The 13,746-nt window shown below is 41.3% G+C and overlaps 1 protein-coding gene across 2 annotated transcripts in view; it reads left to right on the top strand.

Annotated features, from left to right (window-relative positions):
* Positions 1-13,746, top strand: part of ATRNL1 (attractin like 1) — a 2,333,760-nt gene that overhangs the window by 908,426 nt on the left and 1,411,588 nt on the right. For both annotated transcript variants that reach the window (XM_085603276.1, XM_085603277.1), the window contains exon 16: positions 1,380-1,593. In XM_085603276.1, the coding sequence (XP_085459402.1) occupies positions 1,380-1,593 (214 nt within the window). The remainder of the gene's footprint in view (positions 1-1,379; positions 1,594-13,746) is intronic.

The raw sequence follows: 13,746 nt of genomic DNA, 5'->3' as shown, positions 1-13,746 counted from the left end.
GACTCCTTCTTCAAGTTGTACTTCAGAGTATTATTCCTGCTCCCAACCTTTTTTCTTTTTTTCTTGGTGAAAACCTAATGAATTTGAAATTTGATAAACAATTAAGCTAATGACACAGTTGTATTTGCATGTTTCCTCACTAGCTGATTTGTTATGCCTCACGCTGACCCTGAAAAAATGAACTCCTTGATGCTATGATACAACACCTTCTAAATGTCAACCCTCAGTTAAGTGTGCTCTCTTTTTTTCTGATCTCCCTGTCTAATCTTTGCTATATCTTCATGCCATCCTGCAATCCATGCAGTCATTGTTGATTTCACCCCTTCTAGATCTTACAGGAAATGTTTTACCCTCATTTAAATAATATGGCCAAAACACCCAACTCCTACCGAGCTTCTGAAAGGAACAAGAATACATCCATGACCACGATTTTAAGGCAATGACATAAGCTTCAGTGTTGTTCAGACTGGATCATGAGAATTCTCTCCTCACCAGAATACCTAAAGTTTCTCTTTATTCTTCAAGGCTGCCCTGCTCGCTGTGTTGTCTTGTCTAATGTCTTCTTGTTCCCACCACATGCTGCTTGCCCACATCATAGAGCAGGGCATAGCAATTCATACAAGTGCGTTTAAAAAAGTCCGTTTTCATTAATGAAAACCTACAGGATTTTCCTACTACCTGGTGCACAAATCAAACATCTTGAAGGTTTGAATCATTTCAGATCCGTCATATCCATTCTGGACACACCAAACTTCAAGAAGAACCTCACCCTGGCACAATGGTTCTCAAGTTGTAGTCTAAAAATCTGGAACTTTCTCTTCCTGATCTTCAGGTAGCAAAGTTTCCATGCTGCACTAAAAAAATGAAGTGAATTTCCCAATGATCGATAACCATCTCTCATCTACGGCCTTGCTGTCTTTGATAATAGGTTTGTTCCACCATTGTAAATTTTACTTTCATGTGTTTATTCTATATCATTACTTTGTTCTATCATTAATATACATTGTACTTATAGCTGTACCATGTAAATAGAAGAAATTGAAGTGAATACCCCATAACTCTGCTTTATACTGTATGTAACCTTGAATAACCCATTGACCTCTTAAGTGTCTTAAGGCTCCCTTGAGTCTATTTCTCACTAAAGTAAAATAAATAAATAAATACGTAATTCGCCATTCGAATCTAGTCCTATTAATGGCTCTAAACACGGCTAATTAAAGTAAAAGACCATAATGAGATATGCTCAAACACACTATTAAGCAATTAAAAAGATGTGCTGAACATATGAGGGTGGTCCTTAGATTGTTCAGTGGTCCAGTTGTTTGTGGGGTTAGTTGTAGACTGTTCTAATTGTAGGTATTTTTGCTTTTCCTTTGTAGAATATAACACCATGGGTAGGGTTACGGAAGATCAACATCTCCTACTGGGGCTGGGAGGACATGTCTCCCTTCACCAATACATCCCTCCAGTGGCTGCCAGAAGAACCAAATGATTCTGGATTTTGTGCTTACCTGGAGCGACCAGAGGTGGCCGGTCTGAAAGCCAACCCTTGCACTTCCATGGCAGATGGACTTGTGTGTGAGAAGCCGGTTGGTAAGTAACTCACAACTTTGTGACAATTAAAATGAAAAAGTAAAGTGTTTCTTTAGTTATTTGCTCAAGATTTAACCATGGCTATCACTGTTTTATTGTTTTTCAGAGTGTCCACATTGAACTTTTTTAAATAATTAATTCATTGTCCATGTGTGATGTAAAACAAAACATTAATTTTGATGATTTGCATAACAACCAACTAAATGGAGCAGATCTCAAAATGATGGCCCTGGGAGAATTTTATTGTGCTAACTTTCATAGTCACTAGGGGTCTTACTGCTAAGCTATCAGTTGAGCCGCCTCTATAGTTATTACATACAATGTGTAGTCCTTTATCATGTGATTCCCCATTACCCGCATCTATGCAATCAGCCATTTTAAAGGGCAGCTGTGGTTGCAAAGCTCCCAGATGCAGCACAGATGTTCATTTTACAGGTGCAGATTGTACGGCGGTCACACATCTCTCCAGGGAGGCGCTGGCACAGAGTAGGCCGCGAGAACTACCAGTTGCCATGTCTAATGTAACATTGTAGGTTAAACCTTACTTTGTGTTAGTTACACTGTTAGCATTAATTTGCAATTTGTAAATTTTCGATATGTTCTTCTTTTTGAGAGTCCTCTTCTTGTGCTGAGGGTACAATTATTTGCAGTGAAGGCTATTATTTCTTCCAAGACTTTGACCATAAATGCTACTTGTAGATGGTCAGATGCATTATGGGATCCCTATAAGCATACAGGGTGTAATGTGGTAGCTAATCTTAAGCAACATCATCACTATGGTCATTAATACTGATTGTAACATTACGGTGGCCTTTAGCTCCTTGATATCTCAGCACACAGCATCCTGATTACAGCTAGCTGTGACGTCCCTCACCACAAAAATTCTGGTATTTGTCTAACTGCAAACAAATGGCAAATCAGTTGACGTGAGTTGTGCCATGAGGTAGTTTGGCTCCATAGTGTGGGACTGAAAATGCACCCTAGCATATCTGTAAGAGCAAGAGCCATTTTCTTGCTCATTGCTAAGCTATGACACCAAGTTATGCCTGTCTCTGTTGAAGAAAGGCTCAGTCTCATGCCTGGCATCGCAGGTGACAAACTTTTGAATAGCCTACTCAGCGCTGAAAGTTTACATTTTTATATCAGTTTGAAGGTAGATTGCACACTGTCCCACAACTTCAGTTTCTGCATCTGTGATCTCCTTGGTTTTGGTTTTGTCACGTGATATCCATTCGACCTGTGCATGAAAACATACATTGGTGCTCTGCTCTTGCTGTTTTTTCAGCTATTACGCTGATGGAGTGCTAGAGTAGTACCTTGTCAACAAGATCTGCGATCCACAGGCTATTGTTTTATCTATAGCAGCACAAAAAAATGATGGATGTAATGCTGAACATTGTCAAACATTCACCCCCAGTCACAGATCTAGGATAAAGCCATTGTTTTGTTGCATGCCACACCACGCCAGATTGGACCCAGCCATATGCAAATCAGTCTTGAACCTGCTCCCCATGGGAACAGTTCAGCCCGAACTGCCAGGCCAAGTCCTCCCTCGTCTGTAAACAAGCGTCTTGGGGCCGGTATCGGGATATCACCCCTCATCAGCCAGGCTAGCTTGAATCCAGTGGCACAGCGAGCAAGGGACCCATGTTTGGACATACCCTTCCCACTTAGGGAGACTATAGAAACACAAAAAAATGTTGGGTGGAAAGCGGAACATTGTCAAACATTCACCGCCAGTGTGTTATTTAAACACTTGCAAAGTTCAAATTGGGGGAGCACAAATTTCATTAACAATAGGAAGAACTTTTCAAGCACCTCCTCACTCCTTCACTTAATATCATGTGCCTGCCTGGCTGTGATGTGCAGGTACTGAAGTTGTTTTCTCACTTTAGCTCTTTAAGTGCTCTATTGTCATGGAGAGGATTTAGAGGGGATGTTCCCATCATGTTCTCAGGTGGAGAGGATCATGAAAAAATATTTTAAGAAGTCAAGTGGTTCTCTATATGCCCAATATTGTTGATGGAGTGTACCAAACCACCAATTCTGAGAAATCTTGTCACAAATGTGTTGGTGGTAAGAGATCTTAGATGCATGTTGAAGTACCGAAATAAGGAATTGTTGAGCAGTTCTGTAGCTAGACTCATGCACCGAAATCTTTGAAGCACCCCCCCCCTCTCAAACGGCAACCAGCAGAGATACGCCAGTTCTAGGAAGCTGTGTGTTACTTGTTTTAAATGGCAAGTGTTCATATTCTTATTTGATTCAGCATCCAAAAGAGATAATGCAGGTATCCCAGACAGGATTATATTTGATTGAATTTTCAAATGACAGTGGATAGAACAACTGTACATCTCTCCTGTGGTGGAAGGACTGGGTAGACTTTTTACAGCAACCCAGCTCGGAATCCAATAAGAAGATTCACCTATGTTTAACTTTGATGAAGAAGCATAAGCCTTATAGCTAAAACGAGAGGGGCAAAATTCTGGGGTGCCTTCCACCACTAATATTTCAGTTTAACGTATGTTTAATTTTATCCAGTTCTCACTCCTTCATCCACACCTTGCACTAGGAAAGTTTTGCAAGTGTGTCAAACAAAGCCAAACGAAGTGATAAGGGGTGCCACAGGGCAAAATTAGACAGTAAATGAAATTGATAACAATCCCATTGGAGGGTTCCAACATTTAAGCAGATCTGTAGCTAACTTGAAGTGTAGCGTTGGACTTCTTAAATGTTCTCTATCACAAACCAGGTTAGTGAGGCTTCCTATGTTGTGGGAATTCTGCTCATGCACAGAACTATGCGCAGGAAACCAGGACCTCAGTGAATTTTGGTGTACCAAAAACTCACCTCAGTACCCAGAACCCCTATCCGACTAGCATCAGTGTCTCATTCGTTCTCCGTACTACAGCGAAGCTACCACTGATTAGACAACCCAGAACAAGCGACTTAGGGTACTCTCAGGAATGCTGGGAATCAAGAACACTCTTTCGTCTTTATTCTCATACAACTCCACAACATGAGTAATCAGAGACACGGAAAAGTTTTAAATGTTTATTTTTAACTACGTGCTCTAAGATGCAGTATTTTGGCTAACATAAGCAGACAAATGATTAGAAATAAAACCATCAGCATTGTTACAACTCCATAAAACAAAAAGGGAGAAATCATATTATAATGATAGTGGAAACCGGTCTTATAGCGCCTTGTGTACCACCCTCCCCTGGCTAGAAGCTAGTTTTATAATAATAGAAGGTCTCTAGGCTTGAAAGGGGAACCCCATACCTCCAAGATCAGCTTAGGTAATTCACATAACAGGATCAGCAACGCTCTCTGTAGCTGGAAAGGTTTTCTCCAAGTGCCAGTACCCTGCATGCAATGCAATATTACAGGCACCCGAGTTTCAGATATTTGCAGCTGTGTGCTTAATGTGTCTAGAGCGTGGGCCGATCAACCTGAATTCAACAGCATACATTGTTATTTGACCTTGAAGGCTTCTGCACACAGTGTTCAGACTAAGCTCGTGGTGTAAGTCTAGGGTTGTGACAAACAGACCGTTCTCATGTGAAGAAAAATTAAGCAAGCAGTTTTACTTATAATAACAGTTGCGTGTAGTATCGTGTGCAAAAGCGGCAAAGTGGCAAGATGGCGTTTAACTTCTAAAACGCTTATGCTAACATAGCAATATTTGCAGGCAAAACCCTGTCTTCACTACACCTATAACTGACCGATGGAAATGCCTGGCCCTCTTTTTGTGTTGAATGCTAAATGTTGACTCCCATTTATTGACCTTTTGAGAGTGCCACTTAGGGGACTCCAGCTATATTCCAGAGATGATCAATAGGTGATTGCTTAGTCATGATGGTCTAAGAACTGAGAAAGTAGACTTTCAATAAGATGTTCACATAGATGGCTGGTTATCTGCAATAAAATACTCCAGTATCTTCCACTCCATATCGGCTGTCAATGTACAAAAAAAACAATTATACAATGTTTAACATGCAAATTATTCTTTTTAATATTGACCAACATACATTTCTGTGCCAAACAATGTCTTTGTCATTTTAATTTAAATCCGTTTCTATAGATCCATGATATAAATGTGGCATTCTAGATTTTACTACATCTACACATGAAATCAGAAACAATACCTCCAGAAATGTGACTCCTTTATTGCACCATTACCTATCGCAGTGGGATGGTAGCTTGCTTAAGACGAGCTTGGCCAACTTCTATCAGATATACCCCTGTCCTTAGAAAGAAAATGTCATTGTTTTCGGAAGGAGGGCTCATCTGAGATGAAGTACCACAAGAGATGACCTATGTCTGCATTTTTGAATCTAGGTCACCGTGATCTCTGGAGGAATTTCTTTAAGAAGATCCTTGAATAGAAAGGACTCTGCAAGCAACATTGTGCCAGAAATGCTGTCACTTGACAAATAACAGAGTCCTCAGAGCAAAACCTCAGACATCCTCAAATCTGTTTCTCTGTCATGGAAATAAATGGAAGGACAGAAATGTGGCAGGAGCATTCAATGCATTTATTCCATCCCGAATTTGCACGTGACTTGTCTGATCTTCCTGACTGTATTGAATGGTAATGCTGACTTTTCTAATCAGAAGAGGAGTTTTGCTCTAAGCCTGACACCAAAGCGAGATCATTAGCGCCTTTTTGGAGCCCTGGTTGTTCTGTGTACAGGTTGGCCTCAGTCTGATTTGCTATGCCTCCTACCCTTGTTCTTCCTCAGCTTGCAACAACCTAAACGCTTAATGATAGCTTACCAAGCACATTTCAGAGGGAGAATGTTTAATGAATCCAAAAAAAGGGAAGCGGCAGGTTGTGCAGGATGTGGGATGTTATATGAGAAAATGTGTGCGAACATATGGAAGCAGGATTTAACACAATATCAGGCCTTTCCTTAACGTAAACGCTGGCACTTTTGAATTTCCAGTATTTATGAGAAGCATTAACATTTCATTTGCTTTACATCATTAGCTGACCAGTATACCCCTGGGCACGCAAGCAGCTTACTAAAAAAGAGCTACGGAGGGTGGATATACCTTGAAAAATTATTATTGCTAATGGTCAAACTTAAAGGACCATTGTGTATTTTTAAGTATAGCTTGATGACTTGCTTATTTGTGGTGTGTGTGTGTATGGCAGGAAAATATAGGTGTGCTGGAAGGTTCTTGGCCATTTTTGCTGAGGGCATTAAAAAGGCAAGAGCCAGCCATGACAAATAATGTGAAAATGATACAGAGAGTCAAATTCAAATACGAGTAGCTGATCGGAAGCATAAAGGATATGTGAAGAAAGCCCACTTGAAGTAAAAGATATATGGAAATTAAAAATATATGTGGAGTCTATTTGGGATATATTATATCGCTGACTAGACTCTTCAGAGTTCTGAGACATCATAATCAAGTTAGCGAAGTGTGGTTCATGCCTCACATGGCGTTATGGTCAGCATCACTAAAAGCATTCTCTCTGGGACACTTAGAAGTTCCCCTCTATTTCCAAATGCCAATAAACACAGCCTATCTATTTGTATGTTAGTTCGATTGTTCACTTGATGGGGGTAGAAACCCTCTCATTTGAGGATCTTCTTTGATCTATGTGTAACCCACCAAACCAATCTAATGTTTTTGCAGAGTAATTCATCACTGAGCGAGGTCTGAAAAGACTTTTAGTGGTCAAGTAAGAGGCGACATGGTTCTGTGTCGATGATGGTGTGTGGGTTTATATAGATGACCAAATGGTGCGTTTTTTGGTGTCGTGCATGAGGTTCGGAGGTGTGCTCCATCGAAGTGGTGGTTAACTTGGGGCTGTGCTTAAACATGGAGTGAAGCAGAGGGTTGTGGGAGAAATAGATCCATAGATGCATGTATTTATCATGCTTGTTGCAGTGGCCTTCTGCTAAGAGAGTGCATGTAATAAGGTGAATCCAGAAAATGACTTGTTGATGTGTACATGGGTAGAGGGTGTGGTTTAAAATGGTGTGTTGAATATGGGATTAGAACAGAGCATGGTGCTTTCTCAGGCAAATAAGGGCATTTTGAGGGACTGTAAACTATGAAGAGGCCTTAGCGCACACTGTTTCACTCATTCCCTTTACCTAAACAAGCAGGGAGACTGTCAGCTCGTTTTGTCGTTTCCTGCAACATAAGTTGTGCTCAGCTACTTTGCTTGGTAGGTTTTCACCTTGTCTACCTCAGTGGAGCTAGACAGCTCCGTCACTTCTACTAGGGATAAGTCCATCAGGTATCATGACGATGTCCTAGAACCTATACGTTTGTCAAACTCTAAACTATTCATAGGACAACATTCTCTCTCGCAGTAGAGCAAAATATGGACTGGCTATTTTCCAATACACCACAAGATGGTATGTGGTAGATGTGCTCCTATCCACAGTAATTAGGATAGTTGATATACAACGCACGTAACACACAGACAATGTATGAAACGAAAAGGAACAACCCATAAGTGAACTACTTACACCGCCACTGTTAGAGTGGAACAGATAGTAGCCACTGTGAATGAGGTATTGTATTGTGTGAATGAGGTATTGTATTCTGTGAATACATAGAGCACTTCACTGTGGGCGCCTGTTCACAGCGTGTGGCTGAAAGGATGCTGCATGCATTTTGCCCTGCATGAGAGGTGTTGGACAATATCATGATAATACTAGACAGCAGAGCAATTGCATTGTGACAAATTGTAACCACTTTGTCTCATGACGTTGTTGTACCATGTAATATTTCTGACTGAAAAAGTATGGAACAATGCAAGAAATATCCACAAAATTTAAACATTCTGTTTACCAGTGAGTTTTCTTTTGCAATAAATGCTTTGTTTAGATACTAAAAACAATTGAAAGATGTCAAAAACAGATATAACTGTTATAAGTAAATAAATAGAATATTAAATAAAACAATAATAAACAAAGATCAAGTCCAAAATGGTTAAAATTTACCTTGACAATATTGCCCAAGTATTGTGATAATTTGATGTATTACGTCGTAGGTTTTCTTTCACAAAGTCACTGAACTGAAAGTTACTGCTAAGCAAAGCATTAAAGAGAAGGAACGTATGAGCCCTTAGTCCTCCTCCTACTCCACATGGCCAGTATCTCGAACTTGTGAATATCAGATGTTTGGTTTCTGTCTTAACTTACTTTGGTCATGTCAGACATTGTAGAGTGATGCACAAATGTTCGAGTTTGGAAGCCAAGGCTTTTCCAAGGATAACTCTTGAAATGTTCTGTCAAGGAAACAGGGAGCATATTTATCTGGCCTACAGTATTAACCATAAGTTTCTGTAATGAGTGTAACCTTTTAGTCAAAGATGTTCTATTGTTAATTCTTATATGGCTTTTAAGATATGTGGTGAAGGTATAGATTCTGCAAGCTTGGGTGCGAGTGTATCTAGGCATGAAAAATGTCACAGCTTAATTTCTAAAAAGTAGAATGGTCTCTAGCATCTCAGTTGGACGTATCACAGTGGGGGAACTAGCTGTGAGATCTTCCGTATTGTTTTGAGGTCAGGGTCATTTGATGTCCATTCCCTAAAAGGCAGAACAGCATTAAAAACCACTGAATTATCATCATTTGAAAAATTATGTAATATTTTGAGGAGGAGCTGAGTTACATCTAAGAGGGATGTACATCAACATGCAGGGTTGGGCCAAGTAACTGGTTTCTGCCAGTGACAAGAAGGAAATGGCCTGTCTTTAGGCAAAAGATAACTTTGGCGAAGATACTAAAATCCTTTCTGCAGGCCATCAGCATATCGTCGTAAAAGAGGATCAGCTGGAAAGGAATCACTTGAACATCATACAACAAAGTAACATCATGAACGCCAAATACTAACAACATCCCTTTGCAAGGAGAAGGTGTAATATCTGGATCTTTCTCTAAAAATGCACTGACCTGGAAGTATTTTCAAGTTCATTACTATCTTAGCTTAGAAATTCTTACTCTCCGCAAAATTGGGAAGGCCAACCACATTTTAGTGAGATTATACAGTGCATTGTAAGACATAACTTGCATTATTAAGATGACACGTATGACCCAAGGGAGAGTAACATAGAACATATCCCTCCCTATCTAATCTTAAGACTCACTAAAGATGTGTCCTACCCCTACGAAATCTATATGGTGCGATTAGGAACTGGTGACAGTGGGAAATAGATGTCCTTTACGGACAAGAACCCTCACTCACCCAAGGGTGACATGTTTCATCATTGGGCTCCCTCCGCACATCGGGGCATGCCGGTCTCCAATGTGGGCAACAACTCCCCACCTAATATCGTGGTGTGGGGAGGAGCCGAGGTGTTTTAAAGCAAAGGGATGCCGCAAAAATGGTGATGGTGAGTGAGGGACAGAGTGCGGTGAAAAAGTTACATGATGAAATCTGATACAAATTGTAGTACCTAATTTTGTTCACTTTAAGCCACTATTGACACTTAGCACAGAGCTGATCATCCAAATGCAGTTCCTGCATTAATTCCATATACTATGTATAGAACTACTGTTGGCTCCCCACTATTTTCCAAATTATGGTCTGGCTTCCATGTGTGGCACAATGATTGACTCTCAATTAACTAATCTCTGTCACTGGGTCAGGGGCCATCAGAATGGAGATATACATGTTACCCCATGAAGCCCCACACAGTCCTTTCACTTCATGCCACTTATTGAGTAATATAAAATCACCCTTATCCAGCTAAATTGCCAGAAAAGAACCATTGTGCACAGCTCAGGCTGCGTGGTGCCTAATTAGCTGAATTAAATCTCTGATTGTTTGCTTGCTTCATGACTTGAGAACTACCCTAGATGCAAGATGGAAAAATATGGCATCTAACAGAGATCTCCTGTAAGTTTGGGAAAAATATGTTGGGACAATGCACTGAAATCATAGCGCCCACGGGACTCAAGTTAAAACAGTGATGTAACAGCAGAAGAGCAGAAAGCTACACACCCTAGATTTCAGCCAGTCAAAGAAGTAGCGGAAATAGATATGGGAACAAGAAATAATCACCTTGCATCATGGTGTGTAGCTGAACAATCTGTGGTCACTTCTTAGCCTAGTCTCACCGATTTCTTGCCAGCAAAATTACCTCAAATGGAGCCCGTAATAACACTCTCGTCTGTGAAGCTGAGAGGAAAATCATGCCTTACAGTCCGGTTACTGGAGTTTGGGAATGCCCACAAACATAGAAGTTTATAGGAGTACCCAAACGTCCAAGGCAATCCAACGCATTGAAATATCTATTTTCACACCTTAAGCGAAATTTATGTCTATGGAGATATCCACTATTGAGGCAGATCTCGCCCCACTGGTATGTGTTTGATGCCTGCCAGGAACCCCTTCGTGAATTCTGGGTAGCCATAAGAGTGTAAATTTGGTTTCAACGAAAGCTAATGACCATATTTACCTTTATGACTAGGGCCCTATATCTCAGTAATGTCTCTCTACATTATACCTTACGCATGTCCAACAATAACACAGTTTTAGAAAACAAAACATCATGTATTTATCACATTTACCAGGGTGACCAGAAGTGTGAGGGTGATTGTTATCTTCTAGTAGGAAAAGTCTTATGGACTGAGGAACATAAAGATATTTTTTTAAATAAAGAAAAGACTGGTTGTATGTAGATAAAACAATGGAGAAGATTTGGGTTTTTAAAGAATTATTTAGCTTATTTTTGCCAGAAAAGAGACTACTGAGGAGACCGCCCCTGAAGCATCTTCTGATGGGGGCCATACAGATTTTAGCTGGTAATAGCATTACCTAAATATAAGTCCTCCCGAGTGGATCCCTGATAATGCATCATATATGTTTTGTTGAATTGTGTGTCGATAGTAGAAGTAACAATAGTAAACGCCTTGTTCAATTTGTAAAAGAACGGAATATACGCAATCGATTAGGAGATATATGCTATGGTGTTCGACAGCAACCATTTGTTGTGATTAATTAGCCACTGGGTGGTGTTGCTGTATTTGCACTTTTGATGCATCAGTCTCCGGAACAGGCAAATACTAGGATCCATATGTTCTAACACAGGGGCAGTGATGAAAGCAGGACTTACATTTTGCGACTATCTTTTAGGATCTGTGTCCCTGTTGAATAAAACTCCTTATTTAGTTCATGTCAAGGAATAATGATGGTGTAACCTCCTTTATAACGAGCATTGGCAAAGCCAAAAGATCTAGCTTGAATTTACTAATGCTTATAAACACAGGTAATCACAGATGCAGCTTGCGTGTTGCATGCACAAATGCTGATATTATATTAAATACATGTCTGTCTTCAGATTCAAGGTGCTCCTTTGGCTGGTGCCTGCGGAGACCTGGTTCCCCTGGTCCCAGGGTATTTGCAGTTTCTGTTGTCCACCTGTGACAATTGCAATCATTTATCACTGTTGTTCTGGCACCACCATACTGCTGGACCCCAAACTGATTTGCTAAGTACCCCCCTCACCGAGGATGCCCTTAATCAACCATGAACTGGTTTTACAGTCTTGAAAATAGACGTGCTTTAACGGGGTAATGTCTGTTCTACTCCTCAAAGGAAACGTGTGTTCTGTTTCCAAAACACAGATTTGGGGTTCAGTTGCTGACCGAAGAAATTCTATTTAGTTTTTATGCACCTGCATGCAACTACTGACTAACCACCCTAAAAGAGGAGGTCGGACGGCTTTCTGTGCCCAATGCCCGTGCACAGTCCACAGGCATCTGCTACCCCGAGGGTAATTGGATGGGCACTACAAATGGTTCTGGGGATCAGACACTAGAATCCTCACCCTACGGTACAGAATACTTAACAGCTTTAGATTTTACAGTGCCAGTGTTTCCCCAAATCAGGGGTAGGGACTGTAGCTACTTTCTCCAGCAAAGAAAAAGTTGAAAACAATGAACCTAGGGGTTAAATGTGAAATATCTCTGGAAGTGCTTATTGGATTTAGTAGTTGCCAAAGGTTGTGAACTGAGAATTTCCTAGCTCAGCTACTTCTCTGAATCCTAAGATTGGTGCCAAGGTGATATTAATGGCAAAATGGGCCCGTAGTACTTAAAGTAAGCATTTTCCCTCCTTGCGCCACAGCACACCTGTAAAAACAGGTGTGCCGGCTGCAAATAGTCAAAATTGCGCCCTCATGTGGTTCATACGCTGCCCTCAGGGCAGCCACAAGCTTGTGCTTCCCTGGCAAAGGCACATTCAAGTGAAATACAGAGCAGCTGTTTTAAAAGCCACTCTGCGTTTCACATTGCAAGTGGCAACTAGCATGCACTTTCAAGAGGGATTAGAGATTCACTTGCATGCGGGTGCAGTGAGTGACTTCACCCGCTTGTAGAGGAATGTCTGGGGGCTCCATGGGACCCCCTGGGGCACACGGACAGTGCACCACCTTTTTGTAGCGTGCTTTCAGTGCGCCTCATAAGGGCATGTCTTCATCTCCACCTGCATCAGTAATATGATCACAGAGCCAGAGTGATTCCCTTATTTGCTTGGGGCCATGCAACTGAGGGAATGCCCTCTCACAATAGCGCTGGCACTGTATGTGCGGCAGTGCTATCAGTATTACAGAAGGGGCTGCACAAGCATCTGCGGCTCATTTTGTAATACCAAAGTGCCTTGGGTGCGCACACGCTCATTGCGCCCCCGGGGCACTTTTGGCAATAAGATCCCAAGTGGTGAATGTTTTGTCTGCAGCAGGGTCTGACTCAAAATGCTTAATTCTCAGCAGCAGGCAACCAAACTTCTCCTGTATACCTGGTGATGCAGGAAGGGGATGTTTGGTGAAGTCCTCTAGAAGATGACTAAGGCAACCTTGTTCTCTATCCTATCAAAGTCTCACGTTGGTTCCCACTGGTACTCTGTTACAGCCAGTCTCTGGGCTTTATTGCAGGCCAACCCTTCTCTTGGACAGTGGCAATACAGCATCAGCTTCTCCCACACACAAGACCGGCACAACAGCTCTCTCCATGCATTTCTTATGCCCCAGTTTGCAAACAAGACAGTCATCAGCAAAGTGCTGCCCTTGGAATGCAAGTTTTTAAGCCCTACCTGTTACTACCTGTCAATCCCCGCCTGACCCCAAGATGGCTGCCACAGTGTTCCCTACCACGTCATGCTACTCTGAGAAAAAA

This window comes from Triturus cristatus, chromosome 1_2 (genome assembly GCF_964204655.1).
Source record: "Triturus cristatus chromosome 1_2, aTriCri1.1, whole genome shotgun sequence".
Lineage (NCBI taxonomy): Eukaryota > Metazoa > Chordata > Amphibia > Caudata > Salamandridae > Triturus > Triturus cristatus.
This window is presented reverse-complemented; position numbering and strand designations above follow the sequence as displayed.